Source organism: Canis aureus, chromosome 21, assembly GCF_053574225.1.
Source record: "Canis aureus isolate CA01 chromosome 21, VMU_Caureus_v.1.0, whole genome shotgun sequence".
Taxonomy (NCBI): Eukaryota; Metazoa; Chordata; class Mammalia; order Carnivora; family Canidae; genus Canis; species Canis aureus.
The window spans coordinates 14,349,699-14,374,513 of record NC_135631.1 but is presented as its reverse complement, the minus strand read 5'-3'; the positions used below and the strand labels follow the sequence as shown (position 1 = coordinate 14,374,513).

At 43.1% G+C, this 24,815-nt stretch overlaps 1 protein-coding gene across 1 annotated transcript in view; it reads right to left on the bottom strand.

Annotated features, from left to right (window-relative positions):
• Window positions 1-24,815, bottom strand: part of PTPRJ (protein tyrosine phosphatase receptor type J) — a 162,328-nt gene that overhangs the window by 27,731 nt on the left and 109,782 nt on the right. Inside the window, exons 2-10 of the mRNA XM_077863277.1 lie at window positions 23,349-23,367; window positions 20,825-21,067; window positions 17,982-18,230; window positions 16,411-16,671; window positions 12,985-13,251; window positions 10,302-10,559; window positions 5,589-5,846; window positions 4,580-4,858; window positions 2,267-2,560 (exon numbers count right to left, since the gene is read on the bottom strand). Of these exons, the coding sequence (XP_077719403.1) occupies window positions 2,267-2,560; window positions 4,580-4,858; window positions 5,589-5,846; window positions 10,302-10,559; window positions 12,985-13,251; window positions 16,411-16,671; window positions 17,982-18,230; window positions 20,825-21,067; window positions 23,349-23,367 (2,128 nt within the window). The remainder of the gene's footprint in view (window positions 1-2,266; window positions 2,561-4,579; window positions 4,859-5,588; window positions 5,847-10,301; window positions 10,560-12,984; window positions 13,252-16,410; window positions 16,672-17,981; window positions 18,231-20,824; window positions 21,068-23,348; window positions 23,368-24,815) is intronic.

The following is a 24,815-nucleotide window of genomic DNA, read 5'->3' as shown; positions in this document are numbered from 1 at the left end:
CCTTTCAGCTGCCCAGACAGGTGAGACTGTCAGTAACTTGCTAGCTCATCCTCCTGCAGGACTGGCAATCCTTTCCCTCTCTCTCTGCTTATCTGAATCCTACGCTCCAGGGATCCTGTCTGCCCTACTCACCAGTGGCCCTGACACCCGGCAAACAGCAACTAACAAATAATAGTTCTCCCAGATCTCCTAGATTTACCCATCCCATACCTCTGGGAGAAAACGCAGCTCCACTTTCATAGTAAATAAAAGTTGTGTTGAATTCGTACATAAAAATTCATTTCTGGGGGTGGGGGCGCCTGGGTGGCTCTGATGGTTGAGCGACCAACTCCTGGTTTCAGTTCAGGTTGTGATCTCATGGGTCATGAGATCGAGCCCTGCGTCAGGCTCCGCACTCAGAGAGGAGTCTGCTTGAAGATTCTCTCCCTCTGTCCTTCCTCCCACTCTCTATCTCTCTCAAATAAATAAATAAATAAATCTTTAAAAAAAATTTCATTGGAAGAAAGGGAAAGCTATAGATTAAAAAGAGAATCACTAAATAAGTGGTCATTATCCAAACCTACCATACTGTTCAGATTCAGAAACAACTATTTCTGACAAGTTTCTTCTCCGTTCCCTGCGCATGACCTTAGAGATACCAAATCAGACATGGCTTATGTTGCTAAGTGGCTGAAGAGAGGACATTATAAAACAGAACTACAAGAAAGGCTCATTATTTCTATTATGTTCTAGAGCACTGCAGAAACCCAAAGGAGCATGCCCCAGGCCATCCTATATAGCTGGGTACCACACAACTCCAAGGAGCCCCCTGCACACTGCAGTCCATATGAACGGTGTCCCCTAGAACTGTGTGGTGCACAACCAGAGCTGCCATACGTGGCTGCTCTCAAGTGATCTTCCATACACATACCCTCATCTAATTTGTATAACAGTCCTGAAAGCTAGTATTATCCCACCCCACCCCCATTTTTTTTAAGATTTTATTTGTTTATTCATGAAAGACACAAAGAGAGGGGCAGAAACACAGGAAGAGGGAGAAGCAGGCTCCCCACAGGGAGCCTGATGTAGGACTCAATCCCAGGACCCCGGGATCACACCCTGAGCCAAAGGCAGACACAACCACTGAACCACCCAGGTGCCCCTATTTCTCCCTTTTATAACTAAGAAAAACAAGGCTCATAGAGGTTAAGTAGCTTTTTTGGGCTCACATAGCTTGTAAAAGGCAGAACTTAGACTCAAACCCTGGTCTGCCTATCTAAATCCAAGGCACTAAAAATCAATCAATCAATCAATCAATCAATCCAAGGCACTGTCCACAGAACTCCTCAACCGCTTTTCAAGTCAGTGTCCCTGCAGTAAAAGACCTTTCTCTCTTACTATTATAACCACAGATTCTTTGGAAAATTTCCAGAAACAGTCTGATACCCTAAAGGAAATATATCCAGAGGTCAAAAAGCACAAAGCTAAACCAACCCACCAGGCTGATCTAAGACATGATGTTGGCAAAGACATGGCAAGGGAAAGACAATACAAAAGAAGCAAAGATATAAGAAGCAACTTTTTTCCAAGTCCAAAAAATAAGAAGGATGAGTGTAAAAGTTTGACTACTGGGATCCCCTGGGCAGTGAGTGAACCCTGTTCCTCAAAAAATAGCCAGGGAGTTTGTCAAAATGGATCATAGGGAATATGAATCTTCACCATATGTGTGAATTAAAATAAAAGTACTGTTTAAGTGTGATGGTAATAGCAATGTGGTTATGTCTGAATGAAAGGGGAAAAGAGCCTCTATCTTGGAGGAATACTTCTTGAAACATTTATAAATTAGAGTGTAGAATGACCAGGGCTGGTCTCAAAGTAATCCAATCAGGGAGGAGGGAATAAATGAAAGAAGACTGGTCAAACTCTGAGAAACATCCATCTGGGTGATGGCGGATATGTGGGTTTCTTTAGGCTTACTTCTACTTTTGTGTATATTTAAATATTTCTATGAATGCTTTTTAAAACAAAATGCAAGACAGGAATTTATTACTTAAAAGAAAAACACAGCAATGAATTATTCTGTAAAGCAAAGGAAACCTTTGGAATATAAAACCTGAGTCCCTCTTATTCTTCTTTTTAAGACTAGATTTCTATAGAATTACCTATGCCAACAAAAATAAATATTTTAGCAGAAATTTCAAAAGAAATACAGATTTCTGGGCCACACTTGCAGACCCACTGGGTCAGCATGCTCCGGGGGTAAGCACAATGCCACCACGAAGCCCACCTGTAATGCCAGTGAGGCAGGTGTTTTGGGTGGGAGACGCCATCTTGTTGCAGGAAGAGGCAGTGGTGATGCTGATGTTGTAGGAGGTAGAAAAATTCAAATACGTGACTTCCGTCCTGTACTCCGTGCTGTTCTCTGAGGAGCAGCTCTCCAGTTGCGTCACATTTTTCCAAGCTCCTCTGCTAATCTCCAGCTGGAAGCCTGTGTTGGTGCCGAGAGGGCAGACCCACTTGAGAATCAAGACTGGCTCTTTGGGGACCATTTCGCAGTGGAAGGAGGTTACTGGAAAAGGATCTGCAAAGCAAGCACAGCACATCGTGAGGGCCTGGGACTTAGGCCTTTGTGAACACTGGCACTCAGCGAGCAGCAGAATCCTGGCTCATCTGTAATGAGGAGAGAGCCATGTGGCAGGGTAAAAGAGGCAGAGGCTGACCTTGAATCAGGACTTACTGAACTGTGTGACCTTGGGTCAGCCACCCAACCGAGCCTCAGCTGCAGGACTGTATGGCGATTAAATGAAACAAGGACTATGAGTCGCTACGCTGGAAGAGAACAGGGTTCTGCAAGAGCTAGCCGTAGCCCAACAGGATGGTGGCAGCAACTTCTTCACCCATGTCATCTCATCTTGGGGCCCCTCTGACAATCCCTCCGGAAGAGGTAGGCTTAATACCATCCCAAGTTGCTGAAGAATCAGCTGAGGCTTTGAGAGGTTATTTAAGTTGCTAAAGATGACATGGCTGGTAAGCAACAAAGCCAAAACTGGTCCCCAGGTTTTCTAAATCCAAGTCCAGGGTTTTTTATATAGATATAACATGCTGAATAGTCAATGGTAAATGGAATCAGTTTCTTCATCTTTAAAATGGGGTGTCAGGGGCACCTGGCTGGCCAGTCGGTTAAGTTTCTGACTCTTGATTTGGGCTCTGGTCATGGTCATGGGGTCCTGAAGAAATATACTGAGGGAGAGTATTATCATGACTTCAATGCTGCAGTATTCTATGTGAAAAAGCACTAACAGAAAAGCACTAACAAATCACTTGGTGCAGCTCCCACATTCTCCACCTGAGGCCTGGAAAAGTAATCTACCCAATGCACACCTACCTCCATAGCTCCTTTTCTAGCCACCCCTAGTCATAAATGCTCATATGTATGAGCTTGCTACAGACTGAAGTATAGCTAAGATAAGTATCAGCAATGGAAGCCACCCAAATCCCAAAGTTCTGTGTCTAGACCAGGTGGATGGAGCCCAAGTTAGCAGAGGTAACTCAGAGCTGCCAGGATTTCTTTAGATGCTCCATGTGAAAGGTCAGAGGTCATCATGGTTCCAGCTCCTACACTACCACCGGGGAGGCTGATCCAATGAGAACCCTCCACTTCCAAATCAGCCCAAACACACTTGAGTAGCTTGGTCTAAGGAAGAGAAGGTATAGGTACAAAGAGGGGAGAGAATAGGTGGTACACAGGTGCCAAGGTGACCCAACCAGATCTGGGAACTGAAGTACTCACAACCATTGGTATAATATTCCCTGGGGTCCTTTCTGAAAGCTCCCTCAGTTAAAAACGGGGCTACCCTTCCCTTTTTTTTTTTTAACCCTTCCCTTTACAGCATTACTTACACTAAGAGAGAAGGATCAAAATGGGTAAAAAGGCTGAGCATCCGTTTTAATAATATCCTTTCAACCTTCTTCAGTGAGGAAGCCAAACTATGAACCACAAGCTTGCATGACATCCATTTCCTGGCCCATTACCTCTCAGGCCTTACCATCTACCCATCATCCCCTTGTTGCATTAGTCCATTCCTGCCATCCTGGCCTCCTGCTCTTCCTTCAACAGGGAAGCATACTCCAGCCTCAGGACCTTTGCGCTGGCTGTTTCTCTGCTTATAGTGCTCTATGCCCTGAAAGTCATATGGCTGGCTCTTTCACTTCCTTCAGGTCTTTGCTCAATAACCTTTTCACTGGGGGCACCCTAGATACACATCTCATCTCCCCCTTCCTTATTCTTTTTCCTTTCCCTACCAGTAATCGTCATCTTGTTTATTATCTGTCCTCCCAACCAGAATAAAAATTCCAGGAAGGCAGAGACTTGCGGGTGTCACTTAACAGTGCCTGGCATATAGTCAGTGTTCAATAAATATTTGTTGAATGAATAAATGATAAGAACAAAAAGAAAGCACTAATGAGCTAATAGGACATCTCAAAGAGCTCAGTGTCTATTTCTGCCCCCGACACAGAACATTATAAAGTCTGTGGAGGACACACCTGCCAGGTCAGCACCAAACAGAAAAGAGCCCAGAAGGCACCTGGGGCTACTCACCTGTACAGAATGACTGCCAGCTGGGTGTCAGTGACATGGTGGTATTCCCTACTTGGGTGTAGATCTCCACTGTGTATGCTGAGCCAGGGCTTAACTCAGTGATGATAACAGAGGTGACGCCATCATATGTGACAAGTTGTGTTGCATTGCTGGAATTTCCATCCTTTGCAATAAAGAGGTGGTAGGTGTACCTGGGAGAAGCTTCATCAAAGTTCTGCCAAGTTAAGTTTGCCGCCGTGATGTTGGTAATTATTTCAATGTTGGATACATTACTGGGTCCTTAGGTTTTTTTTTTTTTTTTTTAAAAAAAAAAAAAAAAAGGCATGGATTAGCCTTGATTTCCAGGACCATTTTATTTACTGCCTCTAAAAACAGCCTGGCTCCTCTCGGAACAGAATAAATCAAGCTAACATTTGCTGACTCAAAAGACAGAAGGCTTCCCAAAAGGACCTTCAGAAAATAATTATATAGATTGAATCTCAAAGAAAAATTCTTTTTTAAAACTTTTCAGTTTATCTGAAATATATTTTCCAGGCCTAATTTCCTATCCGTTTTGGAAACCTGATTAACGAAAGAGAAAAACAGACTAAAAAGATAACACAAACTACCACATCTACCATAGAGTTAGATCAAAAACGTTAGCAAGACCCCTCCCTGATGGCTGCGTGCAAAGCTCGTCGCTTGAGCAGTATCTCTAATGCCAACGTGACGAGGTGACCCTCCTCTAGTCTGCATTCCCAAGGAATGAATGGAACAGTTACACTGTCCATGCTTATCAGATCGTTTTCTGCTTCTAAAGACAATTCCAGGTTCACGTGGCTCAGCATCAATGCTGGGAACAACAGAACCTTTGCTGAGACTGATGTTTTCCGCTTAAGCAGCTTCACATTCTACCTGGAGCCCAGAAACACAGTGGTCTCTTACCCCCTGTTTAGCCAGGGCTGACCTCCCACCTTTCAGGAGGGAGTCAGAAAGAACACCCCTTAGCAGGGCGTCCTAAGAGGCTTACGTGTATACTGTGCCGTGGAGCTGGATTTCCCCTTGATGTGGTTCACTTCTGGAAAGATTGTGATGTTATATAAGGTGCCTGGAACCAAGTCCCTGAGAGTGATCTCTTTCTGATAACTGTTTGTCTGGTTGGAGCCATACTCGGACTGTATGTCTAGGAAGTAGGTGTACTCAGAAGCATTGTCTGTACTCTTCCATTCCAACTGCATTTCCGTTGTGGTGACTTTGAGCACATGGATGTCCAAGACTGCACTGGGGTCTGGTTGAAAAAAAGGAAGTCTGTTAAAGACCATCATAATGCCCAGCTTTATTTCGAAGTGTCAAGAGAACTGTTCTTTTGCCATCAAAGTCTGAAATGCGTCCACGAAAGGTAAGCTCCAAAACCAGTGAGAATCACACACACTCATTTCTTTCAAGAACTTCGGCTCTTCTGTAACACAGATGAACTCACCAATTTATCCTGTTGGTTCTCTGGGCTTTTGTTTTTGTCATAACAATGCCCCCTTCGGGGGTCTTCTGGAGTGGAAAATCATGTTCAGATTCCTGATCCAAGTGCTAATGACCAGATGGGTTCAGTTTGTGAAAATTCATCAAACTACACACTTAGGATGTGTGTATTTTTCAGTATATATACTCAATACATACCAAGGTACATATCACGATAAATAGGTTTTTACTTTTTAATCATTTCCTCAAAAGCAAACATCTTCCTGTAACATAGTCAGGCATACTGAAGAGAACGAATGAACTGGGAGAGTTGCCATTTGCAACTTGAGTATTTGAGGCCAGGGTGAAGAAGTATTTGAGTATTGAGTATTTGAGGTTGTGAGTATTTGAGGCCAGGGTTTGAGGCCAGTATTTGAGGCCAGGGTAAAGAAGCGAAAACACTTATCCTATCTGCCCTCAGAGCTGAGGTCAGAAGAGAAATCTCCCTCAGGAACACTCTGGGTACCTTGTTCCACCCACCTCACCTCTACACACTGAACCGGATGTAATAGGAACACACAGATCAAGGTCCAGAAATAACTACCTAAATGGGGCCTCTTCTCTGCCCTTGTTTTCAAAACACTTCTCTCTTCACCTGGGAACAAAGGTCACCTCTAATGGGAGGAACTGAGTGGCTGAGGGGACAAGAGAGGGGAATATTTTCAGTGTAAAACCTTCTGCATTTTTTTTATTATTTTGTACCACGTGCATGTACTACTTCTTCCAAAATTTATTTTTTATAAGTGGGTTCTCCTTCAAGGGAGGTAGCTTTGAGAGGCTTCTTTCTCTACCACCAGCCAGATTCCTGATGTTAAAGGGATTCTACAGACAAAAGACCATAAGAGAAAGCCACTATCTATAAAGGTAAAAGAACCTACAAATAATCTAAATATTCCATTAAGAAAAAGAAGGGCTTTGGGCAGCCCAGGTGGCTCAGCGGTTTAGCGCCGCCTTCAGTCCAGGGCGTGATCCTGGAAACCCAAGATGGAGTCCCACGTCAGGCTCTCTGCATGGAGCCTGCTTCTCCCTCTGCCTGTGTCTCTGCCTCTCTCCCTCTCTCTCTCTCTCTGTCTCTCATGAATAAATAAAATAAAAAATCTTTAAAAAAAAAAAAAAGAAGAAGAAGGGCTTTGTAAACTGTGATCTGGCTACCTAATGAAACATTCTGCTGCCACTAAAAACATGAAGATCATACTTACAATGGAAGGGAAGCTAGAGCCCACACTGAGTCAAAAAAAAAAATGATACAAAATACAATGGTTTGTATAATAATTATTGATGTACACAAAACCTATATTATGGACACAGATGTGAAAGCAATTCAGCTGGGTTAGAAGAGTGGAGTTATTTTTTAATCCCTTCCTTTTGATGGTGATAAAATACACATAATATTCATCATTTTAACCATTTGCAAATGTACAACTCAGTGGCATTAAACACATTCATGCCACATACATACAAACATACAATGTTGTGTAACCAGCACCATCATCCATACCCAAAACATTTCATCACCCACCTCTAACATACACTCTGTTCCCATTAAACAGCAACCCCCCCTCCCCCCGGTAACCTCTATTCTACATTCATCTCTATGAACTTGCCTATTCCAAGAACCTTTTGTGAATGGAAACCTAATATTTGTCCTTCTGTGTCTGGCTTCTTTCATGTAGCATGATGTTTTGGAGGCTCATCCATGTTGCAGCAGCTAGCAGAATTTCATTCCTTTTTTATGGCTGGATAATATTCTTTTGTGTGGCTTTATCTTATTTTGTCTATCCACTGCTCTGTTGATGAACACTTAATTGCTTCCACTTCTTAGCTATCATGAATCATGCTACTATGAACACCTGTTACAGTAACTATGTGAAGTCCTTGCTTTCAATTCTTCTGGATACAAACACAAGCAGACACACACACACACACACACACACACACAGGATTGGGATTGCTGGGTCATACAGTATTTGTTTGGTTTCTTCAAAATTTCCTTTAATGCTGTTATATCAATTTTAATAATAACCGAAGTTGTTCAATAATACAATGGTAATCCCCTAAGAGACTTATTACAACTCTTCTTGATTTCCATTCAGTGAGACTCAGTTATGGGCGACAGTGCAAGAAATGCTTTCTCTTCAAGGAACAGTCCTAAATTACTTTGCAGCTGTACCACGTCAAAGTGTCAGTCCACACTGTCGCTAAGACCTCACTCTTCAAAGCCAGACAGAAGCCAGTTCACTACCTTGTCACTCTGGGCCAGTTATTAAGCTCACAGACCTCCCATTTCCTACTCTGGAAAATAGGTCAACAGTACCTACCTCATGAAGTTGTGATAAAAATTAAAAAATAAAGGATGAGAGCCCAGCACTTTATCAACCCCCAATATATTAAACTATTGTTATACTTAGTTCTGGTGACTGGCAAGTCACACAATATCAAGGGTCCCCCACCATGGTGATCCTCATTATTAGCAAATTCTCAAAAGAAGGAAAGAAATATATGTTGACATTAAGAGCCCATATCAACAGTCTAATCCAAAATTCACACATCTGAGGAATACACATTTGCAGTTCCTTATTTTGAAAGCAGAACTTCCAAGTAACTATCAATATCTTAACCCATTAAAAAAAAATATCTTAACCCAACCAACAGAGTTAAAGAGACCTATACAAGGAAAATCTCAAAAGCCCACCTGATTTCATGTGTGGCTAAAGGAACTAGTCTCATTTCTTTATTCTTCCCTCTGTATAAAAGATTTCAATTCTCTTACGATCAAAGAACAGTGCATGTTTTCCAAACTTTCCCCCAAAAAATTTATTTCAAATTTTAAAAACAATAGTAATGAACATTAAGTTTTTTCATAAGATACCTTCATCAATATCATTTAACCTTAAAGAACAATGTTGTTTATAAAAGACTGTAAATAATCTACTTATTCAACAATAGAGGAGTACTTAAATAATTTACAATACATCCAGATCAATGGTTCTTAAACTTTGAGTCTCAGGACTCCTTCATCACCTCTTAAAAGAGAATTTTTTTTTTATGCAGGCTATGTTTATATTTACTATACTAGAAATAAAAATGAGGATATTTTTAAAACGTAAGAATACACCAGCATACATTCCATTAGCCATCAGAGTGGGTGATGTCATCCCTTGTCACATAGCATCTGGAAAACTCCATCATACAGTCACCATGAAAGAATAAAAGTGAAGAAGCCAAATAACATTTTAGCAGCATTATGATAATAATAATGCCTTGTTGACCCCTTGAAAAAAACTAGGGAACTCTCAAGGATCCCTGAGTCATACTTTGAACAATGATTTATCTCAGGGGTCAAGTAAGTTTTGCTTTAAGGGCCACCTTAAAGAATTAATATTTTAAGCTTTGTGGGCCATATATTTTCTGTTGCAACTACTCATTTCTAGCACAAAAGAAGTTGTAGACCATATGTAAATATATAAGCATGGTTGTGTTCCAATAAGACTTTATTTTCAAAAATAGGCAGTGGGCCAGATTTGGCCCATGGGCCATTATTATCTGTCGACCTTTGATTTGTCTAAATGCCAGGCAGGTATTAAAATTATCCTGTAGAAATATTTGTGTTGAAAGGGAAAAATATCCACAATAAGCTGCTAAGTAGAAAAAGCAGATTATAAAACCACATCAACAGGATGACCTCAATGTTTGTAAGAGAAAAAATATATATATAATGGGTGACTGGGTGGCTCAGTCGGTTGAACATCTACTTTTGGCTTGGGTCATGATCCTGGAGTGCGGAGTTGACCCCTGTATTGGACTCCCTGCTCAGCGAAGAGTCTGCTTCTCCCCTTCCCTCTGCTCCTCCTGCCTCTTCTCCACCGCTTGTGCTCTCTCTCCTCTCACTCACTCTCTCTCTCTCTCAGATAAATAAAATCTTAAAAAATACACACACACCCCTGTATATATCTTAAAATTGTAAAATCATAAAAGTTATCAGTAATTATTTCATACACCAAGAACATACCAAAAGTTATCAGTGATTATTTCTAGTGGATAGTTTACCATGTCATTTTCTTCTTTTTGCTTGTCTGTGTATATTATAAAATGAATATGCATTACTATCATTATAATTTTTTAAAATATTTTTGTGACATAAAAGGAAAGGCCGTATTTGGAAAACTTGACATTATAAGTTACACTGACTTCAAGAAACCGTTTTGCAGAAAACAGCCTATTTTCTTACCTGTGCTATGCCAAACTGTCTGGGAATCCCCTTGAGTCCCATTTGGTCCTTGCGGAAATATTTCAAAACGATACTCAGTTCCAGGGGTTAGGCCATCAATGATGATACTTTGGTGGGTGGTTGTGTTCTCCTGAATTCTTTCCGTTCCATTCTTCGAGGTAAATATCTTAAAGATAGCTGAGTCATTGCTGCTCCAAGCTAAGCCAATAGCCCTTGTGCTAACACTCGTCACTCGAAAGTCAGAAACTGGATGAGGGGCTGAGGAAATAAAGTAAACAACTAGATTAGGAACTTATTTCTCCAGAAGACAAGAGTGACTGAACTTCATAAAAGTATTTACGCTGAGATTAAATGAACACTTGGGACACCTGACCTGTCTTTTTCTCTTCCTTGTATTATCATTTCCAACACAAGCCCTTCAGAAACTGGTTTTTCTGGCCACTGAGAAAACACTTGGCTATAAGAGCATAGAAACTGCACATTTCTTGGTTGTACAAAGTCATTCACTAGAAATGAAAGAATCTCTGCTTAGGGACATGCAGCAGAGGCTCCTGACATGGGACAATACTGATCTCTACCCCACTCTGTCTTTAATCGCTCAGAACATAGATTTTTAGCTATGGCCATCAGAAAGAAAGACTACATTTCCCAGCCTCCCCTGCTGCTAGATGACTTCTAGGAAAGTGTGGAGCCTACTTTCTGTCCCTCCTCCTCCTTGTCACTGGAATAGACATGCAACCACCTGGAGCTCAGGCTGCCTAGCTCTAGAACCAACATTGTGGCTGTGGTGGTGCCTGTGGCTTTCTGATCCTGAACTACAGCTGAGAATATACATCCCCGGAGCTCTGTAACCAAGGTGCACCCTTAAGGTGGGAGTCATTCCTGGGTCCCAGCCTAAAGCCTGCTCCCCAGCTGTTACAACTTGAATTGTGTCCCCTCAAAATTCCTATGTTGAAGTCCTAACCCTCAGTACCTCAAAATATGAGGTACATTTGGAGATACGGTCTTTAAACAGGTGATCAAAGTAAAATGAGGTCATTAGAGTGGACCCTAATCCAGTATAACCGGTGTCCTTATAAAAAGAGATTAGGACACAGACATGTGTAGACCAAAAGACAACCATGTGAAGACACAAGGAGAAGGTAGCCAAGGAGAATGGCCTCAGAGGAAACCCCACATGTGTCATCTTGATCTCAGACTTCTTGCCTCCAGAACTGTGAAAAATAAATTTCTGTTGCTTTCCGGTCTGTGGCACTTTGTCATGGCAGCCCCAGCAAAATAATACACCAGCCTTCACAATAATTCTATAAGCCCCCACTTCCCAGGATTAAACTCCTTTTGGCTTAAAAAAGCTCATAGTTTCTGTGTCCTGCAGGGGAGCCTGGCTAACACTCTACCATCCCATCCTGCCTGGCGTTGTGCTTCTTTTACAATGAAAATGTTTTGTTTAAGCCATGTATACTCGGGAAGTTTTCTGTTACTCACCGCCAAACCTAATCCTGACTAATAAACAGCTTAACAATAACCCACAACCCTCGGACCAACTTAAAGGGATTAAACAGTAAAAAATGTAAAAGGTGGAGAAGTGAAAACAAATTCCATTTACCCCCAAAGGGGTAAGACATCTGTAAAAATGCCTACAGTGTGGGGGCGCCTGGATGGCTCCATTGGTTAAGTGTCCAACTCTTGATTTTGGTTCAGGTCATGATCTCAGGGTCATGAGATCGAGTCCCAAGTTGGGCTCCATGCTGGGCATAGAGCCTGCTTAAGATTCTCTGTCTCCCCCTCTCTTTCTGCCTACTGCTCTGCCCTCCACCTCACTGTCTCTCTCTTAAAAAACAAAAACGAACAAACCAAAAAAATCAACTAAGATGTGCTTCCCAAGAAGCAACACACACCTAAAAGAAAGCATTCTGTCAAACGAACCCTGGGTCCAGAGCAAGGCACAAGTCTCTGATCTGCCACTTGCAGGCTAGCTCTATAGCCTTGGGCAAATCATTCAGCTGGGCTGCAGCTTTCTTATCTGTAACACAGGAATCCTAAAGCCCCTTACATGGTACAATGCTGATACTATTATACTATATACTGCTGGTATACCATTATTGTTTTAATTACTGGACCTTCTTTGAAACAGAAAGCTTTTTATTTGCTGCCTATCATCTTATCTTTAAGGCACAGTTAAGAAGAAGAAAAAAAAAAAAAAACGATGATATATATCTGTGCCCTGCTCCATTATAATGTCACTCTCTAAAAGACAAAGGAACATGAACATCCAGGCTCTTTTTGTCTCCATGCACTGATTTGCCTCCACTACACTACAATGGTCATGACAAGCCCAGCCTGGAGTCAAGAGTGCCCAACCATCTAACCCCATCTCTGCCACTTAACAGGTGTGACACCTGCCTCCCAGCACCTCTCTCGTGGCTTCCTCATCCATAAAATAAGGTCAACAACAACCATGTCACAGATCTGTGAACATCACATGAGACAATGCTCGGCACATGGGGAGGTCAATCAATGATCCCTGTTATTACAGCATACATCCTGAAGAAGGTGAGAGCCTCTGTGGGCTCATACACTGAGCTGTGCTTCTCCTGAGGCAGGAACAGAGCTTTGTTTCATACCGGGGCCTCACACATAGCAGGCAGGTGAGAAAGTTTAGCAAAGCAATGAGTGAACTCACGGGTGTACACTTGGTGAAAACCCGGCAGGCCCTCAGAAACATTGGCAAGGAAAGGACGCACTGTGATGTTGTATAAAGTACTCGAGTTGAGCGAAGTGATAAAGACCCATTTCGTATTGACACTGAGGTTGAGGGAACCAGTCTCCCCAGCAACTTGGATCTCATAGCTATAGAGAGAGGATGACTCATTATCATTGATTTTCCAGGTGAGGTTCATGCTCGTCGCAGTGATGTTCACAACTTCAATATCAATAACTTGACTGGCAACTGTGAAGACACAAGAGGAGTTAACAGTAACCAGTATGGCCAAGCCAGAGAGAGAGAAAGAGAAAGAAAGAAACCATCATCAGGGCATGGCATCTACAGTAAAAAATAATCTCAGCGATTGTGCCTTCCTATTCTGCACCATTTACCCACAACCACAATATACACAAGTGTATGGGGGTCCCAGCAAATGTCAGGTGTCATCATCAGTGCAAAACAATGCAGCCGATTGCAACTGCATAGTCAGTCTTTGTTCTTCTTATGAGTTTACTCTTAGAGCTATGACAGGCTCCTTAGCAATAACATGGACTCGACTCATGCCTGCCCAGGTACCGGGATGACCCAGAAACCCTCTCAAGCATCCGTCCATCCAGTATGAACTATACACTACAGGATCGATGAAAGATCACATGCTTTGGCATGAAGCAGGTCTGGGTTCCGAGGTTAGCTCTGCATTAATGGCCAGGTAGATCTTAGGAAAATTCCTTGAGCTCAGTTTCCTCATCTGTAAAATTGGGGTAACACTCCTAATCTCAAGATAACACAGAGCTCTGGTTATTTGCCACTTGCTCACCCCATGTTCCCAATCCATCCTCCATCCTTCTCCTGCCTGTTCTGTGCCCAGGGAGGCTGACTTCTACACACTGCACCCCTGGGGCATCCTGCCAGATGGCCTGGGATAGGGTTCCACCTGCAAGCCTGCAAGCAGGCTACCGGGAGGTAGAGAAAAAAGCCATCCAAGTCTTCTTCCCCCTGCCTCTGCTCTGGGTTGTTGCTCTGGTGTGTCTGCCTCCTCCACTGCCCCAGCCCTCACTGGGCTCCAGAAGCACTTCTTTCACCTTGCTCAGGTGTCTCAACAACGCTCTGATGATTTCCTTAACCTCCATCCCACCTACCTAGTCACCTAAAAAATGCCTGGTATGATACTTGTACATATGTGCGTATGTCTACATATATACACTCACATACATAACACACAGAGAGGGTTAAGGTGACCATAATTATTATTTATCAAGGCTAGGGCAGTTCAATACAAACCAGGCTGTGTTCATCCATACAACTAAGAGTCTAAAATACGATCACTATTATTTTAATTCTGCTCAAACCACTTTTTTTTTTAAGATTTTATTTATTTATTCATGAGAGACAGAGAGAGGGAGGCAGAAGACAGAGGAAGAAGTAGGCTCCCCACGGAGTAGGGAGCCCAATGCAGGGCTGGATCCCAGGACCCTGGGATCACAACCTGAGCCAAAGGCAGACTTAACCACCCCAGGCACCCTGCTCAAACCCCTTTAAAAGCAGGGAACTCAAGACCCACACTAATCCACATGACCCATCTTAGCAAATCAGGCAAAGCGTTGTTGGATGGATCCAGCTCTGGGGACATTGCTTGGCAGGGGGCCCATTCACCCTCTTGCACAAGCATCTGTGCATAGGACAGCCTACCGCTGTCAAAGGCACCCCTAGAGGGCCCATCCTTCCTCCTCCTCCAACTTGACCCAGCCTCTAGAGATCAAGCCCTCCCACCTGCCAACCTGCCAGGTCACTGAGGATCCCTAGAAGTCAAGCAGCATTTCCTATAGCTACATCCTCCCCTCTCTACCCATTAGTAGAAAGGGAAAGAAGAAAGGAGGACACGAGTGGACCCTCCTTCAAGGTAGATACCAGGAAAAGCAGTAATTCTTTACAGATACAACTTTTCATAGGTGTCCTGCCCAGATTGTCCAACCCTGTGCAAGCACCATGACCAGTCATTGCCTCTGAGTACTCTACAGCATGACCCCCACCCCACTCTCTAAGAGAAACACACAACTCTCAACCACATGATCATATCTCTCCAGAAATGAAATCAACCCCTCTGGAATTATCTGGGTCCTTGAGCTGTCATGGACTCCCAGTGCCTCTCTACCTTCATATCTTGGTGTCTGCTACCTGGACCTTCACCCATAAGGTTTCCTCAATGGGCAGGTCTTCCTCCTTCTCTCCATTTATTCAAATCCTATTCTCTTTTCAAAACAAGTTCAAATCCCACCTACAGAAGAGGCCTTCCCTTGGGATTTGATGTTAAACTCATGCTCCAGCCTTCCAATCCCCAGAGCACTTGGTGGGCAGCTGCAGTGGACAGTGGCCATGTGTTGCCTTTCATGGCTACTTCTTCCAAACAGCACCCCAACCCACCTTGGTGGAAGGAAGAGCCTACCACCCACATAAAACCTGGGGGGAAAAAAAAACCTGGGGGACAGCACTCCCTTCCCCAACACAGCCATGCAGGAAGCAGGAATGCGACACCCTCTCCATCTTGGGACTTTGAGTCCCGATGGTGTGTCACCAGGTCCAGTGTGATCCAGCCTTCCAGAGTGGATACTTGTCTTATTTTCTACCCTGTGTCCCTCAGCCCCCATCCCTATTCCTCCATTCTACAGGTCTCTGATAGCCTTCGAGAATACATATATTTTTGGATCAGGTGACCAGGGTTAGCTCATGTTGCCTCAACCAAATCCCTGAGGGGGACACTGGTACAGCATTTAATCCTGAGCCCTTAGGGCTGGACCATGTGCCTCTCAATGCATGTGGGTCTTGCTCAATTCCCCATCTATACAGAATCCCGCCAGAGAGGAATCATGCATTTCTTTGCCCCCCTCATCAGTACCAATCCAAAACACCTCCAAATACTGGTCTATATACAGAGTGGAAGTACCGCTAAATTATAGGTAGAAAGCAGCAATGTGCATGTCAACAAGTTTCAAAAGAAAGATCAGCATGCATTCTAAGGTCAGGCCAAAATAAATTTTTTTTTCTTATCTGAAGGGGAAAATAATTAACCAACAATGACAACACAAATACTTATTTTCAAGGGAAAAATACTACACCAGTTTGTCACTGGTTCATGTGCAAAGACTCGAAAGAAAAACATGAAGTAGCACCTAGCGTCTGTACATAGTAGCTGCTTCATACGCTTTACTGAGCTGAAGGAAAGAAGCGTCTTGGCTACAGTGATGAAGAAACTCACTAGATTTGCTCTGCCCAAACCCTCTTCCAGAAAACTGCCACTGACAACAAAACTGTTTATGAAGCAAGAGATAAATGAGAACCAGAATCACAGAGGACAAAACTCTGTGCTGGAAGACTCTGGCTGAAGACATTCTTCAAAATTCAACATACCTGTCCTGAAAGTTATGTTTCGGGGCTGTCCTTCTGTGCCATCTGCTGCTTGAGAATAAACAGTGGCCTTGTACTGTGTGTTGGACTTCAACCCAAACAGCAGGACTTCCGTGTCTTGGGTAAGAGGATGGTCAGAAGACGGGTCTGAATGTTGGGTCAGAGGATGGTCAGAAGACGGGTCTGCATGTTGGAGGTCAGATTGAGACACAGAGTCAGTGGGGGTCGTGGACTGCTGGGAGGAGCTCTCTGTGCTGTTGGCATCTGTTCCAAACACAAGAGTCAAATACATTAACTTCAATCAAAAGCACCTCCCTGACAAGAGGACGCATCAGGCAGTGCCCACAGCTAGTACTCCACAAATTCTTCCCTTCCTTCCCCCGAGAGAGATACAACATCCTCCTCAAAAGGCCTCAATTTTTGGCAGATATTTTACTTTCTACTTTTATCCCAGGTACCACCAGATATCTGTGCTTCTCTTTCCAGCTCAGCTCTTTTCCGCTCTTCCCCTTCTTTCAGGAAATCTTCTCCCACCCAACTCTAAACATGGTCATCCAGGGACAGCCACATGACTCAAACCTAGCTGATCAGAGCCCGCTCTAGGAATTTCTCCCCTGGGCCATACCCCTTCTGATAGAGGGTAAAATGGGGAACCTATTGCTAGGTTTCTCCCTGAGGTGAGTGGAAGGAGCTGCTCTGAGAATGAGGCTGGTACAGAAAGAAGGAGGAAGAGGACATGGGAGTCACCTCATCTCCTTCCTACAGGCCTTACTGTCCACTGTGGGAAAATAGGTACAAGCCAATAAGTTGCTCTTCTGGCCCAAACTACTTAAAGTCTGGCTTCTAGAGGTACCTGGTGGCTCAGTGGTTGAGCATCTGCCTTTAGCTCAGGTCGCGATCCCAGGGTCCTGGGATGGAGTCCCACACTGGGCCTCCCCACAGGGGAGCCTGCTTCTCCCTCTGCCTAAGTCTCTACCTCTCTTTTCTCTCTCTCTGTCTCTCATGAATAAATAAAGAAAATCCCTTTTTTTAAAAGTTTGGCTTCTGTCACTTGCAGTCAAGAATCCTAACACCCACTGTATAGCTGTTTCCTTATGTGTAAAATGGGGATTAGGTTCTTCTCAATTCACCAGGTTCCCTCTGAAAATGCTTAACATCTGCAAATGGCCACTCCATTCGCAATGCAGTAGATGTCTGCTAGAAGTACTTGCTAAGCATCCCTTTTCTCAATGGATGTGGCAAGTTCCTCCCATAGCCCTACTCGAATTAACACATCTGTTATTCATTCTGCTGAAAGTTCATAAAGCTAAAGGGGCCAGCTCCTCTCTGGGATGCCAGACTCAAAAAGTTCCAACCCCCATTACCGTTCTGAACCCCAATGATCTGACCTGTAAAAGAAGAACATACCCCACCTTCTTCATACAAATGTAGGGTCGCACCAAAATGTGAAGGAAAGCCCTCTCTATAAATTCTAAAATCCTGGACAAATAGAAGAATGATATTTCTTCAAACTATGATGTTACTGAAAGGCAAAGCCAGCAAGGCAGATAAGAAGCACACTTTTGTAAACTCACCTAAGCTACTATTTATAACCGAGGACTCTCTCTGTTCATTCGGGTCTGAGAAAGACAAGGTGAACTTGTTTCGAGTTCCTGGTATCAGGCCTGAGATATTGACCACTGAGTCTTGCGTCAAATCCTTACTACTTCCGATGCTTTCAAGGAGCAGCCGACAGGTGGCAGTGCCATTGGCATTCTTCCAGGTAAGAGTAGCTTGCGTGAAACCCAGGAGGGCAAGACGAAGACCAGAAACTGGACTTGGTTCTATTTTAAAAACACACAATGGGCATTGATGGAATAAGACATTTGCAGTCACTCCTCACAAAGAATGACTGGGGTCACTGATATTTTTCCATATGACCCGTTAAGAATATTTTCTTGATATCAGGGTCCAGTGCAATTTCATCATTTCACAGCAGGAACAAATATATATAGCATTATGGAGAAAAGAAGACACCTAGGAGCCAAAGATTTTGAGGGTCTGTCCCACTCCCCTCAACATTCACTTCAACAGTGATTTGACACTCTTCGAAACAGTTTTCAAAACTGTCAAACAGCAGCATTGAATCATCTTTGTTTTGGGCATTGGGAGCAAAGCTCCACACAAAGTGATAGTTTGCTACTTCTAAAGGTCTCAAGTCAAGATAATACAAATCGTATCATTTCATAGCACCCGGACATTTCAACTGAGGAGCTCATCCCTGTATTCCAACCCCAAAGGGGTTCTTCAGAATGTCTCCCATCTACCCCCCACCACTCTTTTCATCACTTTATTTGGCTGGCTGTGACATAAACCAGACATTTCAGCCAACATGATGTCTGCTCCCTTCATTCTAGAGAGGGCAAGGTAGAAACACAGAGAGGCGGAGTGACTGGCTCAAGAACACACATCACTGGTGGCGTCAGGGAAATCAGAACCCAAGGCTCCAGCTCTGAGCACATGTACCACCAGCAATGTTGGGGATTCAGTAAATCCCTGCCTGAGGTCTGCAGGGCTGAAGTGGAAGGTGTGGCTGGCTCTAAAGCAAGTTAATCCCCTCCTGAAGTCTACTCTTCACATCAAACATCTTGGGCGCCAAGATTTCTAAATGGGATCACTCCTGTGTCCTTTTTCTTTTGGAAAGAAATGTAACACCAAAAAAGTAGTCAGCGAAAGGACCTGGGGTAACCAACTATTGCCAGCTTCAGAGTTGCCTAGTACTCTGAAGCCAGGCCCCCTGGGTTCCTACCACTTCATGCTCAAGAACTGAGCCCTCGAAGAATCCCAACTCCTTGGCATTACAGTTTTTCACTGTGGCCCTTGGGGTTAGTGTGAAGACAGTACAATGTATAAAGAGCAACTGAGCACATAGTATGTGCTCAATAAATAGTAGCTGATGAACAAAGCCTTGTCCCAGGGAGGTAGGTCCTCCCTCAGGTAGAGGGAGGACACTCAGCTCCTGGGAGCTTCTTGCTCCCTCTCCACCTCCACTTTCCTATAGCCACCAATCCTGTGTAACCTGATCTCCATCGCCATTGCTAAAGTCTTCTTTTTCCTCCTTCACTCTCTTCATCTTCTCCCTGCCCTCTCCTCCTGTTCTTCTCTCTTTCATAATATAGCAAGCCTCTATCATAAGAGTTTTGTTTTTGTTTTTGTTTTTGTTTTTTTGCCTCAAAAACTCTTCTCTGAGGAACTCCAAGAGTTTTTTTGAAGGTACCTGTGACACCCACCCCCGTTGCTCCTCTCTCTCCAGTTCTTTTCACTTATTGGGCTTCTGGGCAAGATTTTATTATTTAAAGAAATTGCTTCCTGGCTTTAAAAACCTACTGAAAACCCCTGGTTTGGTTTGCTTGTTCCATGTGCAGAAGGTGCTATGCTAGGCAGGTGGTCACTTCAAACCATGGGCTCCAGGAGGTCAAGCTTCTGTGGCCCTAACCAGCCAAAAAATTACATCTCCAGATCAGAAAAGCAACAGAGGATCTCGTTTATAAATTTTTGCTTCTTTTCGATTTAAAAAGAGCTTCTCGTCTTTTCTTTATATTTTTAGTTCTTTCCAGCTTAAAGAAAGAGAGAGAAAGCTAAATTTGCAGCTATAACACGTGGCTAAGGGTACTGACATCTAAGCTAAATAAAAATTTCAACCTTACCAAATGTCACAGGGCTATTACTTCATTTGAAACACACACTCCTCAAAAAGTATACCAAACTTTCAGGCCCAGCAAGAATTCCTGAGAATATAAACCAGCATCAACTTTCCTGCAGAGGTTAAGAGAAGCCTACTAAGTACTGACACCATCAAGAACATGTCTAATGAAAAAAAAAAAAAAAAAAAAAAAGAACATGTCTAATGAGGTCTCTGTTCCCAAGCCTTAAGAGAAAAGTAAATATTAGCCAATAATAGCCAAGGATTTTTAAGACTGTCTGTTGGGGGCAGCCCCGGTGGCTCAGTGGTTTAGCGCCGTCTTCAGCCCAGGGCGTGATCCTGGAGACCCGGGATGGAGTATCACACTGGGCTCCCTGCATGGAGCCTGCTTCTCCCTCTGCCTGTGTCTCTGCCCCCCACCCCCTCTCTCTTTTTTCTCTGTCTCTCATGAATAAATAAATAAAAATCTTTATAAATTAATTAATTAATTAATTAATTTAATTAATTTAATTAAAAAATAAAACTGTCTGTTGGAATGACTTAAAACCTCCCAAAACACCTAGGACCCTAATACCAAATGGTCTGGCCAAATAATCTGTACTCCTGGGTTTAAAATAATATAGAATCTTTTCTCCTCTTCCGCTGCTAATGAAAACCAATCTCTCCCCAGTAGGCAACTTGAATGGACAAGGTGAAAAGGAAATGTTCACGACCATTCCCGGGAGTTCACCTTACCTGTTATCTCATTTACAGCCATGGGAGCTTCCCATTCCGAAGTCTTGTTGACTATATCTGAAGTGACAAAGGACATGTTTGGAGCTGTTGGACTAAAGTCTGTGACGTTATCCCTTGTTGGATGTTTATCAAGAGTCGTCTGGTTACTCTCCATGTCACTGTTCTCTGTAGTCATGTACATAGAGACAGTTGCACTCGTGTCTTCCCATGTTGTGGTCATACTGGTTGTATTGACGGAAAAAGCTTCGATGTCAAACACAAACATGGGTTCTACTTAAACATTGTTTCCCGAAGGACAGGGGAAGAAATTATATTTAAAAAAGAAATGTAAGGGGCGCCTGGGTGGCTCAGTCCATTAAGTGTCTGCCTTCAGTTCAGGTCAGGATCTCAGGGTCCTGGGATCAAGCCCCGAGTCTGCTTCTTCTCCCTCTCCCTCTGCTCCTCCCCTGCCTTCTGCTCATTCATGTGCTCTCTCTCTCTCTCTCTCTCTCTCTCTCTAATAAATAAATAAAATCTTTTTTAAAAAGAGAACGAAAGTAAATTGTAAGAGTCAGGACGGCTCTACATGTCTACTTTTTAGAAGTGAATTGTGCAATCACAGAATTTCATTTCCCTTTCTTTGCTTCTTGGACTTTGCTCCTACAAACTAATTTTAGATGCATGTGCATACATGTATGCATGTGTGTTATTTAAAACACAGGAGACAAAAATGGTGGAGTTACCAATGTTGGCTATGACTTGAACATGGATTAAATCTATATAGAAGCTGATACAAAAAAAGATCCAAGATGCAAAAGGAGTCTATCTCATCATTCTTAGAAAACACTGCCTGTGAAGAGGGCTTGCATGATGGAGAAGCTAACTCTTTTGCCAAGTACTGATACTAGGAGGAAGCTCTGCCATTTTCGGGCACTACGATGGCATGAGAGAGGATGGCATAAAGAGAAAGGAGCTGCTCTTTGAATTTGGGATGCAAGAACCTGCTCTGCCCCTTAGCTGTGTGACCTGGAATTCGCCCCTTAAAACCTCTCCTCATTGGGTTCCTCTGTTGACAGCTCTAATACACTATTTTAAACATAAAGGACCATTTTTAAGGCACCATGCATGACATGATAACCAAGGTCACTGGATTTGGACATTTATAAAATCCGGGTTCAGAATCCCATCCTGCTGGTCGTTAGCATGTGATTTTACTCAAAATTCTAAGAGAACATTCTAATTATTTTATCACTACAGTTCACAGACTTTTTAGTTTGCATTTCACTCTTCTTTCCTGTGTCTGAGGCTTCGGTTGTGACTGCGTAACAGTCACATCTACAGACACCGACATTCATCTTAGTAAGGCACCGAGAAACTTTTCAGTGATAAATGTGACCAATCTGAGTAGCCTGAACCAGTGGTCACGCAAACTAGCAAAATGGCACCTCCCACGATATGCTCACTATACAGCAGGTTTTTATTATGATTTTTAAAATGAATCCTAGTTCCTTCATATCCTCTTTCCCTGCTTTAAAATACTACCTCTGTGCATAGAAGTTTTCGCTTTGGCACCAGTGATTCAAGTCTGTAAAGGTACCCTACCAGCTTATTTACCAAACTGATTCTCAAGCAAGAAAAAGCAACTGCAGAGCTCTTCCCATTGTTTGTACAGACTTTGCATAATCACTGTTATTAACTGAGATTGGCTTTATTAGAAGTTTCAGCAAGATCTGCTCCCTTTCTTTGGCCCTGAAAGAACATTCTAATTATTTTATCTCCATGGTTCACAGATTGGGGGCTTTACCAATGGGGGGGGGGGGGCGGGGAGTTCCCAAATTTTGAGGATAGATAAAAGCTACCAATTTTTATTTATTCTGGAAGGTACATTTAAAAAAAAAAAAAACAGACTACCAACTACTGTTATCTTTACTTATAGAAACAAATTACGACCCCCAAAATTAGTAAGAACATAATCCCAGAATAAATGGTGCTTTCAACTAAATATATTTAGCTTTACTTTAAAACTTATCATAGCCTTATTTTTCTCATTTTACTCTAGACCAGGGAGTACGTCTATGGACCAACCTCAGTTAGCAACTGGGACTCTACCCTCCACACAGAAGAAAAATATACAGGAGGCTATGTCTGGTTTTCCAAAGGTTACACAAACCCTTTACACCACTTTAAAAATCATGGAGCACTGTAGCAACCAAAAAAAAAAAACTTATTGGCTAGCAGCGCATAAAATAAACATAAACCACACTGCATTATGAAAATTTAAGTCTTTTTAAAAATCATCCACAGAGGTAGGCTGGCGAGAAAAAAAATCACAGAAAATATAAAATTTTTGTCAAAGTTGCTCAATTGAATTCTTTCCTTCACTTGCTGTTTCCACACTCACCCCACTTCTAAAGAAAAACTGGAAACTAAGAGAGTTTGAACAAACTAGCATTTTCTGGGGTTGTTCACATTGCTGTAAATGCTGCTGTGTCCGTCAGGGGGCGGTAGCGAACAACACAAGAGAAGAGAGGGAAGTGGTACTTACAGTCACCTGCGCACACCATCTGTAACAGAAAAAGAAAACGGAAGTCAGCGCATTCATTCAGCCACGGAAAATGCAAATCAGGGATAAAGCAGTTGAGAATTTAATAATGGGGATGGGGTGTTAACTCGTGCATTTAAAAAGGCCCGCTGGCAGGGATTAGAGTGCGAGGACACTGGATAAGGGAACTCGGTTAAACCAGAGGTAGGTTACAAACAATGGATTAACTCGGTTATGCAGGCCGAGCTACCCAGTGTTCCTCCCCAAAGACACATCCAACCCTGGAGCAGCTCCCCCAGCACTCCCTCCTGCCACCACATCGTGAATTGAGGCAGAAGGACACAGAAGCAGAATCAAGATTCTCTAGGGCAGAGAAAAGAAAAGCAGAACCATGACACCCCTTCCCCAGAGCCATTTTCAGGTGGCAAGTGCACAATGTAAAGCCAAGTGCACAAGAGAAGAAATCTACTGGGTTTGCGATTTTTCTTATGCAAAAATCCATCTTTTTCCTTCTAATGGTTGGTGGCAGTATTTTTTTTTTAATTATATGGCATGCAGCTTTGGGAAGTACGAATGTTTGAAACAGAGCAACCTTAAAGACTATGTAGTTGAGTGTCTCAATCTGCCATCCTTAGATCCCTGGAACATCCTCAAAGATATTCATCATGATCCATAAATTACTCCCCCATATTTTAAAGACCTAAAATAATTTGAAGTTGTACACACTGTTGTTTAGTAAACACACCTTTTTGGTTAACAAGATTTTTCAAAGGACAGCACTCACGAAGAGGAAAATAATCAAAAGGGATTTTAGCGGGGGGGGGGGGGGGATGTCCTCCAGGTTCCCCATCACACTTAGAATAAAATCCAAACTCTTAACCGCAACCTACATGTCCCCCATGATCTCATCATGCCCTTCACAATGTTCCCAAAACTGGTTCTCTCTTTCAGCCTTTACATATTGATTCCTTTCTCCAAAAACACTCTGCCCCAGACCTTCCAGTGTTATGGCCTAAAATGCCAGCTCCTCGGGGAATCCTTCTCCAACCAAACAGCAGACCTCAGCACCCCTGACTCTCCATCATATCACTGGCATGTTTTCTCCTCTGCGTCCACTTCAATCAGCAGCAGCCTCCTCCAACTAAAATGTACACTCCATGAGAACAGAAACCTGTCTGTGCCCATGCCCAGAATGGTGCGCACAGTAGGCACTCAATAGATGACACTGAAGAAAAGAATGGACCTCTTGTTTTGGAAAGGAAGCAATGCCTAAGGCCCAGAGGAGGAAGAAGACTGGCCTAAGGTCCTACAGCAAGGCCAAGGCTGGTCAGGTCCAGGAGCCTGAGTACCCAACCCAACTCAACCCAAAGGAAACACCTTTTGCACTTACCAAATGGAGAAGGCAAAGACAACATTCATTATCCTCTCAAAGGTTAGGCAGACGGAAAGAAAGGTCTACTCCTCGGCATC